General features: G+C 61.9%; 3 protein-coding genes across 4 annotated transcripts; 2 read left to right on the top strand and 1 right to left on the bottom strand.

Moving 5' to 3' along the window:
- Positions 1–4955: 4955 nt before the first annotated feature.
- On the top strand, positions 4956–7187 carry LOC119711046 (translation initiation factor IF-2-like). 2 transcript variants are annotated; one of them, XM_038160724.1, is made up of 2 exons: positions 4956–6345; positions 6384–7187. In XM_038160724.1, exons 1-2 carry the CDS (start codon positions 5429–5431, stop codon positions 6430–6432), a joined length of 966 nt encoding a protein of 321 aa, XP_038016652.1. In that variant the 5' UTR covers positions 4956–5428; the 3' UTR covers positions 6433–7187. The 2 variants fall into 2 exon arrangements, with proteins under 2 accessions (XP_038016652.1, XP_038016651.1); XM_038160723.1 differs by having other exon boundaries at positions 4957–6363; positions 6402–7187.
- Positions 7188–7454: 267 nt separating this feature from the next.
- On the bottom strand, positions 7455–7940 carry LOC119711245 (TMF-regulated nuclear protein 1-like). The gene has a single exon (XM_038161182.1). It carries the CDS (start codon positions 7938–7940, stop codon positions 7455–7457), a length of 486 nt encoding a protein of 161 aa, XP_038017110.1.
- A 3470-nt stretch (positions 7941–11410) lies between these two features.
- Positions 11411–17587, top strand: LOC119711219 (keratinocyte differentiation factor 1-like). The gene is made up of 5 exons (XM_038161130.1): positions 11411–11450; positions 12684–12855; positions 14785–15913; positions 16726–16800; positions 17401–17587. The coding sequence occupies exons 3-5, from the start codon at positions 14803–14805 to the stop codon at positions 17481–17483; spliced, it is 1269 nt and encodes a 422-aa protein (XP_038017058.1). The 5' UTR covers positions 11411–11450; positions 12684–12855; positions 14785–14802; the 3' UTR covers positions 17484–17587.
- The last annotated feature ends 3771 nt before the right edge of the window (positions 17588–21358 follow it).

The following is a 21358-nucleotide window of genomic DNA, read 5'->3' as shown; positions in this document are numbered from 1 at the left end:
GCCCGGGGTGAGGCCAGGGCCCATCTCATATATTGAATTATGCATATCCATTATGAATTGATGGCCTGGCTGCTCCCACCGAGGCACCAGAGCCTGGTGTGAGCCCTTCCTCCTCCTCCTCTTCCTCTCCGAGACGCGTCACTGTAAGGGGGGCGTGTGGGTTGTGTGACCCCGCTGGGCTTCAGCCCCCGTGTGCTTCACTGTGATTGTGCCTCTGCCCCTGCGGGGGTCCCACGGCGCCTGCTGCCCGTCCAGGGACCCCCCGGACCCCGGGCAGGCCGCCGGCTGCAGCCCGCGTGTCCCGGCTGTCCCCAGGGGCGCTGGCATGTCGCAGGCACGTTGTTCCCCCCGTGCCCCGCTGGGCCGAGCCAGGGTTTCCCCAGGGCTTCTCCATAACGGGAGCTGCTCCCGGCCCCTCTTCCCTCCTGCTCCTCTCCATAAGAGGCGAGGCGGGAGAGCCGAGAGGAGCCCGCGCCTGGCTCTGCTCCCTGGATTCCTTTCCCGCCCGTCACCGACCGATTTAGCGCCCAGCGTCAGCCCGGCCGGGCCGCTGGGAGCGGGGCTGGCACGGCCCGGGGCTGGCACGGCCCGGGGACACCGCTGGGACCCGGTGGAGCCACTCGTGGGGCTGGTGGGCACACCCCGTGGTTGTTCCGGGGGTCCTGGTGCCCCCCATCCCCCGGCACGCCCAGGGAAGGGTGAGCACCCCAGGATGGAAAACCCAAAGCCCCAAATCTGTCCGTTCCCAGGACCGTGCTGCTGCAGTTTTTGGGAAACGCTCACCCCGAGCACACCAGGGATCTCTGGATGCTCCCGAGGGAAGGGCTGCGAGCAATAACTGGTGCTTTTGGCAATTAATCTCATTAACCCTCTTAATGAACCGTGATCAGGTTGCAGGGCTCCTGCCAGCCCAGAGTGCTGGGGATTAGCAGGGGCAGGGGAGGAAGCAGGCAGGGGAGGGGTGTGCCTGGCGTCTGCTCTGGGCATCCCTGCAGGGCTGGGAGTTGGGCTTCACAGCGACCCACTCCATTTCACATACTGAATTTTACAGATTTATTACAAATTACATATTTATTATAAATTACATATTTATTATAAATTAGTGTCGGGGTTGCAGGGGGATCTGTCCCGCTCCCCCAGCGTGAGACGGGACAGCGAGCAAGGCAAAGCCACTCACCAGCACCTTGCCCTTTGCTGTACACGTCATGGAGCTATTTTGGGGACCATCCCTCACTGCTCTGCCCTTCCCAGGACTTGCCAATCCAGGGATTTGGCTGCTGGGGGTGGAGGGAAGCCCTGGTGCTGAAGGGAAGGGGCAGGTGCGGGTCCCAGGGCGCTCGGGATCCGCGCCGGGGAGGGGCAGGGGGAATGTTCCCCTCTGCTGGGCACACAGTCCCTGGATCCTGCCCGAGCTGGGGACGGGGAGCAGCTGTGGCTTTGGGAAGGAGCAGCCGTGGCACGGGCAGGGCCCGTGATCAGACTGGGGCAGCCAGCACTGGGAACAGAGAGGCTGCTCTGCGCTGGGAAACTCGGGGGTGGTGCAGGCAGCCCTGGGGTGGAGGTGACAGGCAGGGCTGCCTGGACCTGGAAAATCGTGGCTTGGACACTCCTGGCTGTGCCCAGCTCCAGCCCGGCCTTCCTGGAGGGGGAAAAGCCCCAAGAACCCACCTGTGGTGGCATTAATTACCCCGTTTAATTAATTACCCCCTTTCCCTTAAAGGATTCCTTTGAAAGGGATGGACAAATCTCTTCTGAACACCCAAACGCTGGGAAAAGGGGTGTGAGGCTGACTGAGCCATTTTCTGCTGCTCGTCACCCAGGAGCAGAGGGTCCGTGTGGGGACCCCAGGAGCAGCTGTGCCAGGGTGGGCACCTCCCCGAGCCCCCTCCCAGCCCTGCGGGGCCGAGCAGGGCACGGGCAGAGCCCGGGAGGGGTGGCAGGTCAGCCTGGTGCCGGGGCACCCAGCAGGCTCACGGGGACCCCTCTGCACCCTGCTCCAGCCCTGCCCAGCTCTGCAGCCCCCCGACCCCTCCCTGCCTTGGTCCTGCTGCCAGCCCAGGGGCACAGCAGCACCCAGAGCTGCCACCAGCCCTTGGGGACCCCCAGGACCCCACTGCAGGGGGGCCGAGCTGTGCTGGGACAGTGGGTCCGGTGTGGGCACAGGGATTTGGGATGGGCATCGGGAGTCAGGGGCAGGAATTAGGCACATTGACTTGCAGGGCAAAACAACCCGATTGCTGGGGTTTAACGAGATCAGTGACTCAAAGAGCTTTAGCGGGGAAGGGAGAAGTGGACCAAGAGGAGCTTAACACAGCGAGGCGGGCACGGGGCAGCCAGGTGCCGCGGGAATGGCTCCCGAGGCTCGGGGCGGGAAGGGGCGAAGCAGAGCCCGGGGGGCAATTCCCACCCTCCGGGGCTCTCTGGGGCTGGGATCGCCGCTCGGAGGAGGAAGGGCTGGAGCGGGGCCGGCGGGACCAGCGGGACCAGGGGGACCGGGACCAGCGGGACCAGAGGGACCGGGACCAGCGGGACCAGGGGGACCGGGACCAGCGGGACCAGGGGGATCGGGACCAGCGGGACCAGGGGGACCGGCACCAACGGGACCAGCGGCACCAACGGGACCAGAGGGACCGGGACCAGCGGGACCAGGGGGATCGGGACCAACGGGACCAGGGGGATCGGGACCAACGGGACCAGGGGGACCGGGACCAGCGGGACCAGGGGGATCGGGACCAGCGGGACCAGGGGGACCGGGACCAGCGGGACCAGCGGGACCGGGGCTGCTCCGGCGGCTCCCGCAGCGCCCTCTCGTGACCGCAGCGGGGACAGCCTCGGCTCCTGCCGCTGTCCCCTGTCCCTTGTCCCCTGTCCCTTGTCCCGTCCCCTGTGCCCTTCGCCCTGTCCCCTGTCCCCATCAGTCTGGCACCGTCCCTGTCCGACCCTCTCCATCACCCTCGCCCCGTCCCTTCACTGCCCTTCATCACATTTGCACCAACCCTGTCCCCTCTCCATCTCCCCCCTGTCCCTCTCCCTTCTGCATCACTCTTGTACCATCTCTATCCCTCTTCTGTCACCCCTCCAATGTCCCTGTCCCCCCTCTATCACCCTCCCACCATCTGTGTCATCCCCTCCACCCGTCTCTCACCATCCCTGTCTCCTCTCCATCACCGTCCCACATTCCCTGCCTCCCCCCTCTGTCACGCCAGCCTCCGGAGCCGCTCCCGCCCCGGGCAGTGTCTGTCCCTGCCCGTGGGTGCCTGTGCCCCTCTCCCCCTCACACCAACTCCCTCCACCGGGCCCAGCCCGCAGGAATAATCAGCAGAAAGGGAGAAGCCAGGCTTAGGCATTAACACGCCGCATTAATTTCATTTTTCCCAGAAAGTCTGTAACAGGGTAATCCCATAAACCCAACAAGTGTGGGTGCTGTTATGTAACACGGGAGCTGGGCTCGTGGGAATCCCTCTGCTGCCCAGCCTGGGGCTGTCCTGGCGCGTGGAGGGGCCTGGCTGCTGTCCTCTGCTGCCGCTGCTCTGTGCTTGTCCCCCCGGGCGGGCCCAGGACCCCCGGCAGTGACGGTGCCAGCTGGGATTCCCTGCAGGATGTGCTGGCTGCTCCCGCCGGGGAATGCAGCTCCGGGCCAGCTTCCCTTCCCTTTCCGCTCCTCTTCCTGAGACTCTCACTCCAGCATCAGCCTGGGGAGCTGCTCCAGTGCGAAATCCACAGCCACAGCTGCCCTCCCCTCGCTGGTGCAGCTCAGCTGCCCTGTCTGCCCCTCGTGCCGGGCACGGGCACATCCCGGTCCCCAGGAGATGGAGAGGGATACGCTCCTGCCTTTCCCCATCCTTTGAACTCCTGGCGTTGGCATTCCCTGGGCGCCGGGGCAGACAGGGACCCTCACTCCAGCCCTTTGCAGGGTGCTGAGGAGCCTTGGGCTCTCCCTGCCCTTCCACCACCCCTCCCGTGCTCACGGACTGCATCAGCCTCCTGGTCCTGGAGGAAAACGGGAATGAGTGGGAGAATTGTAATGGATGTCATGCTCCAGCTGAAGATCCTCCAGGAATACAAAGCGGGATGAGACTGTATCCTTGCTGAGACTGAAGGGCGGGGAGCAACCAGCACACAGAGGGATTTTTAATGATTTTGGCCTTCCTGGTTTGATGGAGTTGATTTATTATGCATTTAAGGTCGTTCCCTGCGTTTCCTCTAAGTCGGTTCCACTCTAATCAGGTCAAAAGCTGATTTGCAAATAATCACCACGGAAAGGGAAAAAAAATCAAGGGATTTAAGGCCAAGCTGTGCATTCCATACTATTAATTGAAAGCTAGGAGAGATAATGTGTCTCTTCTCCTGGCTGAGACCCCTAAGCTGCTCTTAGCAGCCAGCTCTGCTCTCAGCTCTGGGAATCACCTTCCGGCTGGGATTACACACGGGAAAATCTCCCCAGCCCTGGGCAGGGAAAGGGCAGGAGCTGGGGAGCCCCAGAGGTGTCAGAGCATTCCCAGCTCTGCACCGGGCAGCACAAAACCAGGAGCTGCTGGAAACCTGGGATTAAAGGGGAAAAGGCAGAGCTCTTGAGCGTGGGGCTGCAAGGGCAGGATGGGAGCTTGGATGTCCCTGCCACCTATTTTCTGCCGATGTTTGTGTGCAAGCTGTGCCCTCTTTGTCACCCAAGTTTGCCGTGTTTGTTCCTTGTGTGAGTTTTTCAGGACAGACCATGTCTGTAGTCATATACAAATATATTTCTATATATCTATACAGGGGTATCCTGCTGCAGGAATTCTGAACAGATTCCTCCACATCTCCCCACACACTCAGAGGAGGGAAGAGGTTGATAATCAGAGCAATCCACTCTGCTATTAATTACGTGCCATTACCAGGGCTTATTTGCTAATCCCCATTCTAATCACCCTCCCGGTTACATTTCAACCAGCACTCCAGGACACGGCACGGAATGAATAAAATATATATCAAAGTTTATTCTGGAGCACGGGCAGCACAGCGCAGCCAGGTTACACAACAGACCTGCTGTCACACCAGCGGAGGCGCAGCACATTCGGGCGTCAGAGAAATCACCCACCCCAGCCCAGACCCGGGCCTGGGGCTTTCAATTTAAATAAATAAATAAATAAACAAATAAATAAATAGCAGGGAGTCCGTGAAATCTCCCCCCCACCCCCACCCCAGCCCAGCCCAAGCCCGGGGTTTTGGTTTTTTAAATTTAAATAAATTAATTAATAAATAGCAGGAGGTCAGTGAAATTTCCCACCCCCACCCCCGCCCAAGCCCGGGGTTTTGGTTTTTTAAATTTAAATAAAGAAATAACAGGGGGTCAGTGAAATCTCCCCCCACCCCTGCCCAAGCCCGGGGTTTTGGTATTTTAAATTTAAATAAAGAAATAGCGGAGGGACTTAGTTTTTCCGCGGGATTCATGCAGCTTCTGGGGAGCGCCACTGCGGCAGCTTGGCACGGCAGAGCGGGACGGTCACCCTGGGCTGGCGGCGGGGACGGAGCAGGAGCGGGATGGGGACCTCGCCAGCCGAACCGCGGCGACTCCCGGCGGGGACGGGCCGGTTCCGTGCGCTCCGAGCCGGTTCCGTGCGCTCCGAGCCGGTTCCGTGCGCGCCGAGCGTCCGTCCTGAGGCCGGCTCAGGCTGGGGGACAGCGACGGGGACAGCGACACCAGGGCCCTGCACGGGCTTTCAGTCCGGAGAGAGATCCTTCATCCCGGACAGAGATCCTTCATCCCGGAGCGGGATCCTTCATCCCGCAGGGGGATCCTTCATCCCGCAGGGGGATCCTTCATCCCGAGCCCATCTCCGCCTCCTCGTGCCTTCCTGCCAGCCCGCAGCCACGGCTCTGCCCCCAGGTGACATTGGGTGTCCCCAAGGACGCTGCTGGAAGCGCCGGGAGCCTTCGGTGTCCCCGCGCGGCTGGGTCAGTCACGGAGCAGTCCCGGGCTCCGCTCGCTGCGGGTGAGCGGTGCCGGCCGATCCCGAGCCCCGGGCCCGTCCCGCTCTGTCCCGAGCCCCCCCGGGGGGCTGGAGCTGCGGTGGCCCCGAGCCCCTCGACCCTCCGCCGAGGCTTGCAGGGGCACGCCGGGGCTGCCCGTGCGAGTCACAGTCCCAGCAGTGTCCCAAGGGCTGGGGTCCCCTCCCGGGGGCCGAGGGGCCCAGGCGGGGAAGGGGCCCTGCCCCAGAACCTGCTGCCTTCAGAGCGGGCTGGGGGTGCTGGCGGCAGCTTTCTCCATAAACACCCCCAAACCTGGCAAGATCCCCCAGGGATCCCAGACTCCGAAGGGTCTCCCAGGCCCGGGGAGGTTCCCAGAACCTGCTGGGTCCCCCAGTATCACTGTGTCCCCCCAGTATCACTGTGTCCCCCCAGTCTCACTGTGTCCCCCCAGTCTGCTGGTTCACTGCACACCCCGGACCCTGACCCCGCAGGGCACCACAACCCCCAGGGATGCTGTCCCCACCAAATCCCGCAGGGCACCCCAAGGTCCCCAGACCCTGCTGGGTCCCCTGGAGTGCCCGAATACCACAAGGTCCTCCATGGAACCCCAAATACCTCAAAGTCTTCCCCCATCAGACCCCTCGGGCCACTGCTGGGGTCCCAGACCCTGCTGGGTACCCCCACCCCACAGAGTCCCCAGGACCCTGCAGCATCTCCCTGGCACCCTCAAGGATGCTTAAGCCCTCCCAGCCCACTGGGTCCCATCCCAGTGGATCCCTCAGACCACCTCCAAGACATGGCCCCAGACCTCCCCCACCCTGCAGGATCCCTCTGGGACCCCCAAATCCATTGGGATCCAGCCCATTGGATTGCCCAGACCCTGCTGGGTCTCCCCACCCCATAGGGTCCCCCGGACCCTTCACACTCGGCAGAATTCAGCTATAACCCTCCAACCCACCAGTTCCAAACCAACCAGACATCTCTAAAGGAGCCCAGACCCCACTGGGTTACCCCACACCAGGTGGTCCCCCAGATCCTGCAGGGTCCCCTTGGCCCCTCACACTCACCAAGGTGCCTCCGACCCCAGGACTCCCCAACCCACCAGGTCCCATCCCTTCAGACTCCCCAGGACTCCCTGAACGACCCCAGGCCCTACAGGACCCCCACAGCACTGGCTCCCTCAGTGAGCCCACCAAGGTGTCCTTTCAGAGCCCCCAAACCCCCTGGATCCCCAAGATCAAACCCCCCCGAGCACCCCAGAGCCCTCCATCTCCCCAAACCTCCCGCATCCCCACCACTTACACTCCCCAAAACCCTCTGAAGGACCGCATCCCCCCCACCACGGGGTCCCCCAGATCCTGCAGGCTCCCCCAGACCCACCAAGGCATCCCCCACTTCCAGAACCCCCTGATCCCCACCCATCCGACCCCCCCGGGTACCCCGCAGCCCCGCAGCTCCCCGGCAGCCCCGCAGCCCCCCGGCAGCCCCGCAGCCCCGCCGCCCCCCTAGGCAGAGGCGCGGCCGGCGGCGGGCAGGCGGCGCACGGGGGTGCCGGCGGCGGCCCCGCGGCTCCGTGCGGGGGCCCAGGGCACGCAGCTGCGGAGAGCGCGGGCGGCGGCGAGCAGCGCCCCGGGCCGGGGCCGCGGGCGGCGGCGCAGCCCCTTCTGCAGCCGCTGGCTCTGGGCGGCCAGGGCGAGCTGCGCCTGGGCCACGCCGGCCCCGAGGCGGCCCAGGGTCTCGGCGCGGGCGGCCAGGCGCAGCTCGGCGTGCAGCAGCGCGCAGTGCACCTGCCGCACCCGCCCCTCCAGCTCGGCCGCCGCCCGCCGCCGCCCCTCGGCCGCCACCAGCCTCCGCCGCGCCGCCGCCAGCTCCACCGCGCCCGGGCCGCCGCTCTTGCCGTCGCCGCCGCCGCCGCCGCCGCCGCGGGACGGGCGCTGCGCGTCGCCGCCGGTGGGGCTCGGAGGGGCCGGTGCCGCCGCCGCCGCAGCCATGGGAGCGGGAGCGGCGGCGGAGGGATGCGGCGGGGATATATAGCCCGGGGGCGGTGCTGGCGGCGGGGCTCGGCCCCGGCGGGGGCGGCTCCGGGACGGGCTCCGCACCGGCACGGGGGAAGGGGGTGGGGGACACGCGAGCCCGGACCGGGACGGCGCAGCCCGGGGCTCGGTATGGCCGGCGCTGCACCGGCACCGGGCTCGGCGCGGCACCGGCGCGGGACCGCTATGGGCTCGATGCTACACCGGGCTCGGTGCCAGCATTGACGGGAGCCCGGGCTCGGTACGGTACAGCCCTGGCCCGGTATGGCACCGTCAGGGCTCCGGGCTCGGTGCCAGTCCCGGGCACCCGGCTCGGTACAGCTCGGCACGGCACCGGCCCCGGGGCGTTAGTGGTGCTGGAAAAACGCCCTCCCTTGGAGGGGCCGGTGGGAAATGCGGAGCTGGGGATGGGTGGGATCGCTGGGAAAGGCCGAGAAGGTCACCGCGGGGTCATTGGGAAGGTGGCCTGGCAGGGGCTGTCCCGGGCACGGGGGCGTCCTTGGTCGTGCGGCTGTCGCAGCATCATCGCTGTCATTGTCCTTCACACGGCATTAGTAAAGCTGGGAGTGGGCTGGCGGGGCAGGGGGCTGCAGCGGGAGGGGCCACTGCCACCCCGCTCCCCCCAGAGCCTGGTTTTGGGGTTCCTGCTGCTGGAATGTCATGCTGTTGGATGTCACGCTGCATCTGCGTGCTGCTGCGTGGGTCTCACAGCGGAGCAGCGGAGATGACAGAAACCAGGTGTCAAGGTTTCATCCCACCCCCAGACTGGAATAAAAGCCTAAGCCAAAAACAAAACCCAGCCTAAATCTGTTTCAGGCAGAGCCGCATCCAGGCCTTCAGTGGATGTCGCCCACGGGGCTGGTGACATTTTTGCTTCCCTTACCTTAGGAGGGAAAAAAACCCCATCTCTTGTGCTTTGCATCACATTCCTGCTCCTGCCAGGCTGCCACACGTCTGCCAGGCACCGGAGCAGCGTCAGCGGCTGCTGCGTCACTGCTCCGGCCCCCGCGGCCGGCCCGTCCCATCCCATCCCATCCCATCCCCCGGCCCGGCTGGAGCGCGGCCGCAGCGCTGCCGGGGCTCCGCAGGCGGCTCTGCACGCTGGGGGCAAGCCGGAGGCCGGGCTGAGCCGTCACCTGTCGGATAGAAATCCGCTCGAGATGGGGTGTGGGAGTTGAGGGGGGCTGCTCCACCGCGGGGTTAAAGCTCTTTCTGTGCTTCCCCTGCCCCCTGCCCAAAAACCTGCGGGGACGGGCAGGAATTTATCAGAGCATCCTCCTCTCTCGGTTTTTTTTGCTCTGATCTGGTGGAACTGGACCCTCAAGGGTCCCCCCTAAAGGGGTCAGGGCCGGGGTGGGTCCTGCCCTGAGCTTCCCCCGTTCCCCCAAATGAAACCGCGGGGTCTCAGAGGTTGGAGGGAGCTCAGGAGGCGCCTGCTCCGTCATTGCCTGCCCAGAAAACAATCGCTTTTTTGGGTCACCCCCCAAGTCCGCGCTGCCTGACGCCTTCCCAGCCCCAGTCCCTGCTCCAGGGAGAGAAAAGGACGTGGAAAGGGGGAGCAGCTGTGCCTGGACGTGACTTCGAGAAGGTGAGCTGGGGACGCTGGGCAGTGAGGCTGAGCCCCCCGAGCAGCCGCGTCCCCAGGCTGTCCCAGCAGCGAGGACAGAGTCTGGTAAAGGCAAATCGTAGAAAAAGACAAGAAATGTCCCTGCCCTGAGGCCAGGCACAGCCTGAGTCCCCAGAACCCCCCGGCACTGCAGGATTCCTGCTCGGGCTGTGGAGCTGTTAATGATTTAGCAGAGGAGGCTGCAATTAGCAGCGCTCAGAATAAACCTCGGTGGTACGAAAGCCCGGTGAGAGCTTTCTTCTCCTTTTGTTCTCCCTTTGTTCTCCCTTCCCTGGCGGTGCCGCTCTGCCGAGGCACAGGCACCGGGACGGGACACCGGGACGGGACACCGGGAAGGGACACCGGGACGGGACACCGGGACGGGACACCGGGAAGGGACACCGGGACGGGAGACCGAGACAGGACACCGGGACGGGACACCGGGACAGGACACTGGGACGGGACACCGGGAAGGGACACCGGGACGTGGTCCCGCCTGTGTCCCGCGGCCAGCGCAGCCCCCGGCATTCCCCCGGGACACGGGCATTAGGGATGCAGGAGGACGGAGCCGAGGGATGTGCAGCGGCCTCCGTAAAGCCCCGCGCTGGGATGTGCTCCAGAAAAGCCGAGCCTTATTACCGGCAGCAATAATTAATGTCGGTGCCCTCCCTCCCAGCCTCTCCCCGGGTTTTTTCCCGGGTGTCCCAGTTACCAGGGCAGGAGGCGCTGCTCTTTCGTCCTGGCAGTTTTAGGGAAGGAATCGTGCATCAGGATCTCAGGTTTAACCCCAGGAGTCCCGGGCTGACCCAGCTCCCTGTCCCACCGTCCTCTTGGAACGCGGCAGCAGCCTCAGTGCCCGATGCCATTCCAGCAGGGGCATTCCCTCCCTGCTGCCGCTTCCCGGGGGTTCCTTTCCTTTCCTCCGAGCCTCCGGGGCAGGATCCCACCCCAGGAGAGAGTCACCAGCTCTCTGGGATAGGGACACTTCGGGACAGGGATCCTCGGGGGTGGGAACACTGATCGGGCCCGGCAGCGATCCCTGACACCCGCACCTGGCACCGGGGGCTGCTCTGGGGCACACACCCCCGGGGCCAAGGCTCGGCTGCTCTGCCCGGCCCGAGGGGCCCGGGGTTCGTGACATGGCTTGAGCCCGGGTTTGTGCTGGGTTTACGCCGGGTTGGTGCTGGGTTTGTGCCCAGGTTGGTGCCGGGTTTGTACCCAGGTTGGTGCCGGGTTTGTGCCAGGTTGGTGCCGGGTTTGTGCCCAGGTTGGTGCTGGGTTTGTGCCGGGTTTGTGCCAGGTTTGTGCCCGGGTTTGGACCGGGGTTTGTGCCCGGGTTTGTGCTGGGTTTACGCCGGGTTTGTACCCGGGTTTGTGCCGGGTTTGGACCGGGGTTTGTACCCGGGTTTGTACTCGGGTTTGTGCCGGGTTTGTACTGGGGGTTCTGCCGGGTTTGTGCCGGGTTTGTACCCAGGTTTGCCCGGGTTTGTGCTGTGTTTGTACCGGGATTTGTGCCTGGGTTTGTGCCAGGTTTGTACCCGGGTTTGTGCCGGGTTTGTACCCGGGTTTGTACCCGGGTTTGTACCCGGGTTTGTGCCGGGTTTGTACCCGGGTTTGTACCCGGGTTTGTGCCCGGTTTGTGCCCGGTTTGTACCCGGGTTCGTGCCGGGTTCGTGCCGGGTTTGTACCCTGGTTCGTGCCCGGTTTGTACCCGGGTTTGTACCCGGGTCCGTGCCCGGCCCCGTGCCCGGCCCGGCCCAGCTTCGCCCGCCGCGCTCTGCTGTCCCTCGGCGCGGCCCGTCCGGGTCACGTGGCGCACCTGGCCCAGGTGAGGCGGGGCCGGACGCGCTCCCGGCTCGCAGGTAACGAGAGCCCGGCCCGACCGACCGACCGCGGCCCGACCGACCGACCGACCGACCGACCGACCGACCGCGGCCCCGGCCCCGGCCCCGGCCCCGGCCCCGGCCCCGGCCCCGGCCCCGGCCCCGGCAGCAGCCCCGGCCCGGCCCCACCGCGCCGCCGCCGCCCGGCGCTTCCCGGCCCGGCCCGGCCCGGGGGCAGCCGCAGGCCGCGACCGGCACGGAGCGAGGCACGGAGGGAGGCAGGGAGGGAGGCAGGGAGGGAAGGAGGCACGGAGGGAGCGAGGGAGGCAGGGAGGGAGCGAGGCAGGCACGGAGGGAGGGAGCGAGGCACGGAGGGCAGCTCCGTCGCCCCGCACCGGGCTCCCCTCGGCCCCGGGCTGCCCCCACCTCGGCGCCCTCTCCCGCCCCGCTCCCCGGCCCCGGGAGCCCCGGCGGGGCCAGCCCCAGCCCCAGCCCCATCGCCTGTGCTCCGTGTCCCCGCGCTGTCCCTTCCCCGCCGCCCGGCCCGGGGCGAGGCTGGTGGCGGTCGGAGCTCTCCCGGGGGTTTTGGGGTCTGCTCTGCTTCCCGGGGCTGGAAAGGGAGTGGGGGGCGCGGGGGGAGCTGAGCAGGGCAGGCAGGGATGGGTCTGCTCCTGCTGCTCCTGCTGCCAGCTTCTCCTCTCCCCAGAAATCCCCTGCCTGGAGGGCGTGCTGGGGGCCCCAGGTAGGCACAGGGAGCTCTGTTTGGTGCCCAGGTGGGTCTCCCCTTTTCCTTCCCTTTCATTTGGGAGGGAAAAGGGTCAAGCTTTGTTTGCCTGCCCCGTGGTGGAGCCCTGGTTGTCGGCTGGAACGGGGTGGGTGTTTAGGGCCGGGGGCACGGGAGGGTTTGGCAAGAGGCAGTCCCTCGGGCAGGTTGTTGGTGTCCCAGAGAGCTGCCAGAGGGATGCTGGGTCCCCAGGGATGCACAGGGACGATGCTGGGTCCACATTTACCCCGGGTCTGGGTCTCCATCCCCCCTGACAGCAGAGCAGGAGCTTAACAGGGGACTTCCAGCTCCTGGCAAGGCTCCTTAGGACACTTCCCAGCTGTGGGTGCTTCCACAGAGCTCAGAGGAGCTGCATCAGTGTGTAAATCCTGCCTCCTGAATTCAGGAGACGTTCCCTAGCTGCAGCAACACCAGCAGTGTGCTTGTTGCTGGATGTGATGTTGTTCAGGAGGTCCACAACTTAACTGAGCTTTTTTAAAACTTTCCAGGGAAATCCCGCCCTCTGAACAATGAAGATCTTAGACCCTGGCTAACTCTGAGTCCTGCAAACCCCGCGTGGATCCTTCCTGGCTCCCCTGGAGCAGATGCTGAGGCTCTCTGGAGGGGCCTGCAGTCACTCACAGTGCCTGTGTGAGAGCAGAGGGAGCTCCCAGCCACCGTGTGAGTAACATTTGCATGTGGCTTTTGGTCTGAGCGTTTATTTATGGCTGGGGCTTTGGTCCAGCCCGTTCCTGTGCTGGGGGAGCTGCTGGATGAGGAGCTGTGTCCTGTCTGTGCTCCTGAGGAGCTTTTCCGTGTGGCCCAGAGGTCCCAGGGTGTGAGCTGTGATGGGAATGGGCCAGCCCGGAGGTGTCTGACCCCTGTGCCTGCAGGTCTCCTCCTCAGAGCTGAGGTGATGCTCCTCTCTGTCCCAGGTGCTCTGAGATCTCAGAAAGGTGGCTGTTGGTCTGTAAAGGAGTGCTGCTGTTGGGCCTCTCAGCGAGGCCTTGGAATGAAAGAAACATCCCAGTAAGCAGTTCCCAGTTCAGCTCAGATGTTTTCATCTCACTTCATAGTTTTTTTCAGTCTGTTTTTACGTTCTGAACTGCATTACAAAAACGAGGAAGTTGAGGGGAATAACCCCTGACTTTTCTGAAGTGAAAGCAGTCAGAACTCTGCAGCGATGCTGAGGTGAGGGAGCTCTGCCTGCTCTGCTCTGGAATTGGAGCATCTGGGGCTTTTCGTTTTGCATATTGCCCAGGAATGTGCAAAGGGAGCTCCCGGGATGAATTTTCATAAGGTCACAGAGCCAAGATGTTCCTGGAAAGCAGTGGTGTGCTGTAAGTGCCTGGCTTTCAGTCTGGGCCTGTTTCTTTGTGGGGAAAATGTGACTCTTGGTTTAAGAACCAGGGAGAAAGAGGCAGTGCTCTAACAAGGCCTGACAGATTTATTTATTCATGCTTGAGGTGCCCTATAGAAAGTCCAAAGTAAAACAACAAGCACAGCCCTACAACGCTCACACTATGGCTGGGCTCTCACTGCTTATTAATTACCCTAATTAGTATGTGAAAGGATCTCTTGGAGGTGCAAGCAGCGTTAGCCAAGGAGCCTGGAAACCATGGAGAATTCCAGGACCCACCACAGCCTGGGATAAAGGCAGAGCAGGAGTGGAGAGTGACAGCCCTGGCCTGACTTTCCTCACACCACTCCAAGCCGAGCTTTAATAACAAAAAGATTAAAAGCAGGGAGAATCAGCGTGCCAGAGTGTGAAGGCTGGCTCTGAGCAGGGAGAGCGTGAGAGGGCTCACTGTGGAGCAGTTCCCTCCTGCCTGCAGGCCTGTGGGAGCTGTGCTGGCACACACGGCTCCGGGGCTTCTGTTTCTGGAGGGTTTGTAAAGGTTTTGTTCCCGTGAGGGGTGATTTGAGACCGACTTGTTGACAAGGTCTTTTCCTTAATCCAGATGAAGACGTTGGGTTTTCATAGGGAAGTCTTTGACATCGCCCGACCTTAGCATGACTGGCAAAAATCATTAGTGTTGGTAATGCTGTCATTGCTAAATCCTCTGAATTGGAGTAGCAGCAAATAACGTGGAGCTGGAATTGGCAGCTTGCATAATGATGGATTGCTTGTCATCTCCTCCTGGGCACACTTGTTTTGAAATGGATAAGTGCTGTCAGGGCCCAGCCTAATCCTGAGGAATGCAAGACAAAGGGAAGTTGTTTAAAAAAAGATACTTTCCCTTTGGAGCCTGTCAGTGCCTCCACCTCCAGCTGAGCTGCTCCTGCCTTGCTCTGGAGCTGACTCCTCTTCCAGCTGCCTGGAGGAGACTCTTCTGAAGGTTGCAGGGATTTTGATGTCTGCAAATAGCCCTTTCAAAGCATCTCTCTTCTGATGAGAGCATCTACCCAAAGGAAGCAGCAAGGCTGGGGTGGTGGGAGACCCCCGGAACGTGGGCCCGAGCGAGAGCAGCACGAGTCCTGGCACAGAATATCCTGTAAATCATTGCAGTGCAATCTCTGGCTGTCAGATCCCTCGGTGCTGATGGGAAGCTGGCTGAGGTAGGGCCGGTGCTGGTGGATTGCTCTGATTTGACCCCCTGTGCCCCGCAGGTGCCCGAGAGCCGAGCCATGCTGGGCCGGAGGAGCCGCCTGCCCCCCGAGCTGAGCGGCGCCCGGCAGCGGGAGCAGCCCTGCCCGGAGGCCGTGCCCCTGCGGGCCCGGGCAGCCAGGGACAGCAGGGACAGCAGGGACACGGATGTCAGCCTGGAGGTGTTCAGTGGCTCCACGCCCGAGATCAAAGCTGGCCGCGGCCGAGCGCAGCAGATGCGGGACAGGAAAGGGCGCAAGGCCGAGCTCAAGGACCCCAACGGCCGAGAGGCAGAGACCATCACCTTCATCTCCGGGACAGCAGAGGCTCCCCCAAACCAGAGCCTTTGCTGCTCCTCCCTGTCTCAGGCCTGGAACACGTACAAGGCTGTTTTCTGTTGCATAGTGACGTGTGGGGGCTGCTTCCAGGACTGCAGTGTCTGCATTCCCTACCCGGGGCCCGCCGAGACCTCCACGGATGATGGGAAGAACGGAGACTACAACGGGCGGCTGCCAAACAGCCCCGCCAACACCTCTCCTGCTGAGAAGAACGGGAACCAGATCAAAAAGTCCAGCATGGGCAGCAGTTTCAGTTACCCAGACGTGAAGCTGAAGGGCATCCCTGTCTATCCAAACAGGAACACCAACCACCACCCGGAATCTGATTCCTGCTGCAAGGAGCTGCTGGAGAAGCCCTTCAGGAACAGCATAGAAAAGCCACCGCTCCCCAGCAGCCACCGGAGCTCGGAGGAGTACTATTCCTTCCACGAGTCCGACGTGGACATCAGCGAGCTGAACGGCTCCATGTCCAGCCGGCAGATCGACGTCCTGATCTTCAAGAAGCTCACCGAGCTCTTCAGCGTCCACCAGATCGACGAGCTGGCCAAGTGCACCTCGGACACCGTCTTCCTGGAGAAGACCAACAAGATCTCGGACCTCATCAACAGCATAACTCAGGACTACAACCTGGACGAGCAGGACGCCGAGTGCCGGCTGGTGCGGGGCATCATCCGCATCAGCACGCGCAAGAGCCGCGTGCGGCCCCACATCTCCCTGCCCGCCAGCCAGGCCCACGAGGAGAAATCCAGCCGGGGCACGGCGCCCGACAGCGGCAACGAGACCATGCTGGAGTCCATGGTCATCAGCCAGGACGGTACGGGGGGTGCCGGGGGTCCCCGGGGGCTGCAGGAGGGCTGTGTCACCAACGCCGCGGAGGCGTGGCGCTGGAAGCTGCTCTGTCCCCAGTGGGCTTGCTCTGCTGGGGTGTGTGAGTGCAGAGCTCTGCTTCTCACCCTCCTCCCTGTGCTGTGGCTTTCTCGAGCCTGTCTTTCCTTGCCCGTGAGGTTTGTGCTGAGCAATAGATGGGTTTGTGCTGCTGCTGCTGCTCCTGCCTGTGCTCATCTAAGGGAGGCAGGACAACGGTGAGTCAAACTGAACTGGTAGGACCAGACGAGCTGCTCGTGCCCGAGGATGTCCAGTTACTCAGCTGGCTCTCTCCCATGTGCTGCCTGGCTCATGCCACCCTTAGACTCCGGTGGCAGTGTGTCCTCAGAGCCCAGAGCTCCTCCACACAGTGCATGTCCCTGCAAAGAGCAGGGAAGGGCTGTTCCACAGCACCAGAGCTTCTGCTTCTTCCTCCTTGTGGCAGCAGCCTCGAGCGTCTGAGCTCCAGAGCAGCTTAGAACAGAGCTTGTCGTAGAAAAACCTTGAAAAGCTGAGTGTGGGGGCAAGGAGATATCCAGAAGTACCAGAGGAAACCGTGTGGGTGTTGTGCTTCCCAGATTAGCAGAGAGGCTGCTCCTGGGATTTAAGGACACAGCTCAGACTACCCGGACCATGGCGGAAGCAGTGGGAAGAATCAGACTCAGCCTGTCCTGCTCCCTGAGGGTGTTCCCTGATCCCTAGTGCTGAGTCATGCTTTGCACCCTCCTCTCCCGTCTCAGGCCCTCTTGGTTTGCTTTGCAGAGCTGGCCGTGCAGATCTCGGAGGAGACCCCGGCGGATGTGATGGCCAGGAACATGAGGCGGCACAGCAGCGCAGGTAACGCCCCTGGCCGGGCCCGCCTGCAGGGGAGAGCCCTGAGCCCGCCCCGCTCCGTGTCCTCGCCCTCCTCAAAGGCTGAGCCCGCCCTGCTCCTCAGGTCCCCTCAGTTCTCCTGGGCTTTGGGAGTGATGGAGCTCGGACGCTGCCTGGCTTGGGGGATCTTTCTGAAAAGGGTGAAATCCAAGCGTGGCACGTTGCCTGTCCTTGCACAGGACCTGACTGAGAGCTGTCAGTCTCTCTGTGCCCTGACCAAGTCTGGGGCTGCATTTGGGGTGTGACAGGCAGAGGGCACAGCTGGGTGAGACTGGGAACAAAAGGAGCTGTGCAGAAGGGAAGCAGCAGGAGTGACGGGCTGCCCCGGGCTCTGTCCTCCCAAAGAGCAGCCCAGGGCTACAAGACAAGTTTCCTCCTGCACAGCAGCTCTGTCCTGGGAGATGGCTGCAATGCAGGCAGGGCTGTTCCCCGCCGTGGCTCTGTGTGGCTTTCTCCTCCCTCATGGTACACAAAGCCTTTTGTGGCAGCTGCTTCCCCAGTGCCAGGCTGCTGTGCTTCCCCTGGGCTAATGGCAGCGTCTCTCCTCTTCTCTTTCCTCCCAAGGCTCTCCAACCAGCAGAGATTCCTCCTTCCAGGACACAGAGACTGACTCGTCCGGGGCTCCTCTGCTCCAGGTGTACTGTTAAAGGACCCGAGCTGCAGGGAGGCATTCCAGGCCTTTGCTGCAGTCACAATCCTGCTCCTTCCATGTGGAGTGTGCTGTGCCACGTTGGATTTTTTTTCCCCTGTCTACCCTGATCCTTATTGAAGCCAGATTCGTCCTGCTCTCTGAACTTCAGTGGATATTTTGGTTTTTTTGGACAATCAAGGAAGCGAACTGCGGAGCTGATGAACTTGGGAGGTGGAATGTGTGCTCAGGGAGGAGAGGATGGACAAGGAAGTAGCAGGGAACCCGTGCCTCTGTGATTTCTGTAAATCACATTTAGCTCCAGCAGCCTGTGGCTCGGCCCTTTCCCTGCTTAGAGGACCTGTTGGACAGTTCTGCTTCCTGCCATTGCCTGAGTGGACTTGCACAGGGAGTAACTGTGGTGTCCCTGTGCTGGTGCTGAGGTGCAGGCTGAGATCCTGCTCTGCAGGGACCCAAATCTCTGTTTAAAGTGCCTGTCTTGGTCCCACCAACCCAAAGTCTCCTACCCGTGGTGTTTCCAGTGGCCAGATCTGCCTTCCCTGCTGAGCCTTGGTGCCACCTCCTGCTGCCTGAGGAGCAGGTTCAGGCTTCTGGGGTTCATTTCATGTGTGGCCTCTTGGCCCATCTCCTGGTTCAGGTCAGTGCTGGGGGCTGGGGTGGCTGCTGGGCTGCCCCTGCCTGAGCAGAGCGTGGGGATCAGCTCTGCTGGGGTCCAGGAGCACACACTGCCCTGCTGCCAGCAGCTCTGCTCCCTCCTCTCTCCAGGCTTCCCCTGGGAGAGCCTGGAGCAGGGCTGTGGCAGGTGAGGGGAGCACTGATTCACTCCTGACTTGCTGTGCTTCACAACTGGGCTGTTTGACTCCTCTGCCAAAAAATCCCTTCAATCCCTTGGTTTGCCTGGAAAGGAAAGGCTCCTGAGTGTCAGCAGAGGTTTGTGGGGCACTGCTGGTCCCTGCCTTTCCCTGTGGGCACTCAGCAGCTTGTCCTTCCCTTGGCTGCTCTCTGGCAGGCAGTGGAGCCAGGAGATGGGCACTGCTGTCCCGAGGGCTCAGTGCCAGCTGACCCGGGGGCTGCAGCAGGGGGAAGCTGCATCTGTGGTGTTGGTTGTTTATCACAAAGCAAACACGTCAAGCCGTGGGACCTGTTTGGAGCTTTGGGTGCCCTTGGACATGAACAGAAAACGCTTCATTGAATTTACCAGCCATGGGATAAACACACCCACTGGATTTTGGGGAGAGGGAAGCCCAAATAGGCCCTGGGCTTCGGTGTGGACCATGGTTTTGTGCCTTAGATGAACTGAAATGTGCCTGAGTTGAACTGAAATGTGCCTGAGTTGAACTGAAATGTGCCTGAGTTGAACTGAAATGTGCCTTTATTTTATAGCTTGTGATTGCTCTTCAGAGGTTTGGGCAGGGAGGAAGGATTTCATTCCTCTCATGAGCTCTCAGGCTTCTTTAAAAGGCCAAAGCCCTTTGAAATGGACAGTTCCAGTCCCTGCTAGAGCCCGTTGCTGTAAACCACTGGCTGTTTCCAGAGTGAGCTTCCAGGAATCAGGGGCATTACTGAGACACTGACAGAGATGTTTCAAAGAAGAAGGGAAGGGACTGAGCCTTGGATTTGGCTTCCCCTCCCTGCTTTGTGTTTCGAGCTGTTGGTTGATGAGAAATCGAGTTTATGCAAGGAGAAGACTCGAAGCAAGGCCAGGCTGGGACTCCCAGGGGAGCTGTGTGAGGTCACCTCCTTCCAAATGCTGCCCGTCCTGAGGGACCTGCTTGGCTTCTGCTTCTCCTGGGTTTGTACTCTGCTGTTTGGACAAGGTCCCTCAAAGCTGTGCGCTGCGGTGTCGCGTGGCTCGCGCTGACACAGCTCCGTGGGCTGTGCTGGAGACCAGGGTGAGCTGGGAGCGCTGGTACGCAGCAGGTACGTGTTTGTAGTGCCTAGTCTGGCTGTGAAGAGTGAGCATGAGGGGATTAGACCAGCAGAAAAAAGCCCAAGCCCCCCGAAAACTCACTAAGAGGAAGACTGTCAACTCGATGGTCCCTGAAGCTGGTTCACCTGTGGTGTCTTACGGGATTCTTTTGCACTCATTTGCCCTAAATGTTCTGGTTTGGTGTTTTTTATAAAGTAAAAGTTGTGCTCTTTACTGTGCTGTGACTTTCACGTTCCTGTTTGCATCAGCTTGGGGATCCCGGGGTGGGGGCTGCACAGAGGGTGGCGATTCCTGCACTCCCAGAGGGACACGGACGTTTTCATCCATTTGGTAGCTCCGGGGGGATCCTGAATGCCAGGCTGGTGTCTGGATGCAAATGAAGGAGCCTCTGGGGAAGTGTTCGTTGTCCTGCAGGGAAACCTGGACCTTCCCTGGGCGTGATGCTGGAACTGAGCTCTGGAAAAGCTGAGCCTGGGGGGGAGAATTCCCAGCTGGTCCCTGTGATGTCACCAGCTCGTGGCAGCAGATGTGGGGTTTGCTGCACAGGATCAGCTCAGGGAGGGAGGGTGGCCCAGCCTCTGACCCTGGGACTGGAAGGACCAGTTCTGCACTCCCCAATTTCAGCACAAACCTGCAGGGCTCCGTTCCTGGCCGCTGACCTTCCCTCACCCTCCTGGGGCAGGGGCTTGGCGGGAGCCTGGGGGCACAGGACCAGGGGCACAGGACCAGGATGTGTTTCCTGGGAGGGTTTCAGAGCCATGATCAGGTAAATGCTGCCTTCTCTCGGCTGGAGGGGTCTCTGGGGATGGTTTTGTGTCTGCAGCCCTCGGACCAGCCGGGTGGGGCCTGTCAGCCCAGTTTGTTCAGCAGCTTCCCAGTTTGCTGCCTGGGCCTGGGTGCTCTCATCCACTCATGGGATGAGTCCATGGGGTTTTGGTCTGTAGGAAGTTGTTTGCTGTGGATGGAGCTGTCTTGGCTCTGGCTGGAGGGGTTTTGGCTCTGAGCATGTGCTGAGTGTTCTGCTGAGTGAGGTCACTGGGTTGCCCAAGTGGAGACCTCACAAACACGAGAGCCTTTACCTGGCCACACACCTGTGGAGGTGTTCTCTCACACAGCTACTTCCTTCTGGGAACCTGACTCAGCACCTGGCTTTTCCTGAAGACATTGTTTGGTTTTGTTGGGCTTGGTTTTGCCAGGAGTCTCCAGACACTCCCTCCTCGCTGTGCTGTGCCCTCAGAGGGATCCCTGTCCTGCCCAGCCCGAGCTGCCCCCTGCCCACGGTCCCCTGGGATCAGGTGAGGGCAGCTCAGGAGCTCTGCAGGGAATGGCTGCAGGAGTGTTGAAGAAATTCCTCTGCACATCCCCACCCTGAGCTGCTGGATTATTTATTTCAGTGTGGCTTAGCCATTAGGGAGCAGATGGAAGGACCCTAACTCCTCACAGCCTGGCCCTTGCAGTGACAGAGCAGCTGAGGCTCCTCCTAAAACGACTCAGAAACACCCAATACTCGCTGTTCCTGTTCCCTTCCTCAGGGTTTTGCTGTTCCATTGCTCTTCCCAAAGCAGTCCTGGAGTCTGGGATATTTCCCAAATGCTCTGAGCTGCAATATTCATTAATAAAAGCTAGGCCAGGAGCTGCTGTTAAGGAAAAAACCCAGATGACTGGGGAAAACTTCACCCTGTAGAAAGCTCTGTGCAGAGCCTATTGTAGGCACAAAGGCCTTGTTTTTACTGGAGGTGGGGAGGAGCCCTCACCTGGGCAGGTGAGGAGCTCCAGGCTCTGCCCTCCGGCTGGTGGCAGCACCAGAACAGCTGCTCCAGGTGACCTGGCACAGGTATGGGGATACAGGGGGACCTGGGTGAGCTGTCCCTGTCCAGCACCGCCCTTTCCGCTCTGCTGGAAACGGCTGCTCCAGGTGACCTGGCACAGGTGTGGGGATCCAG

Source organism: Motacilla alba, chromosome 23, assembly GCF_015832195.1.
Source record: "Motacilla alba alba isolate MOTALB_02 chromosome 23, Motacilla_alba_V1.0_pri, whole genome shotgun sequence".
In the NCBI taxonomy this organism is placed as follows: domain Eukaryota; kingdom Metazoa; phylum Chordata; class Aves; order Passeriformes; family Motacillidae; genus Motacilla; species Motacilla alba.
This window is presented reverse-complemented; position numbering and strand designations above follow the sequence as displayed.

Bases quoted from the DNA above. Each gene is read 5' to 3' on its own strand.
- LOC119711245 (XM_038161182.1), bottom strand. From the start codon at position 7,940: ATGGCTGCGGCGGCGGCGGCACCGGCCCCTCCGAGCCCCACCGGCGGC.
- LOC119711046 (XM_038160724.1), top strand. From the start codon at position 5,429: ATGCAGCTTCTGGGGAGCGCCACTGCGGCAGCTTGGCACGGCAGAGCG. The intron at 6,346-6,383 runs TCACTGTGTCCC...GTCCCCCCAGTC, and splicing joins ACCTGCTGGGTCCCCCAGTA to TCACTGTGTCCCCCCAGTCT.
- LOC119711219 (XM_038161130.1), top strand. From the start codon at position 14,803: ATGCTGGGCCGGAGGAGCCGCCTGCCCCCCGAGCTGAGCGGCGCCCGG. The intron at 15,914-16,725 runs GTACGGGGGGTG...TTTGCTTTGCAG, and splicing joins CATGGTCATCAGCCAGGACG to AGCTGGCCGTGCAGATCTCG. The intron at 16,801-17,400 runs GTAACGCCCCTG...TTTCCTCCCAAG, and splicing joins GAGGCGGCACAGCAGCGCAG to GCTCTCCAACCAGCAGAGAT.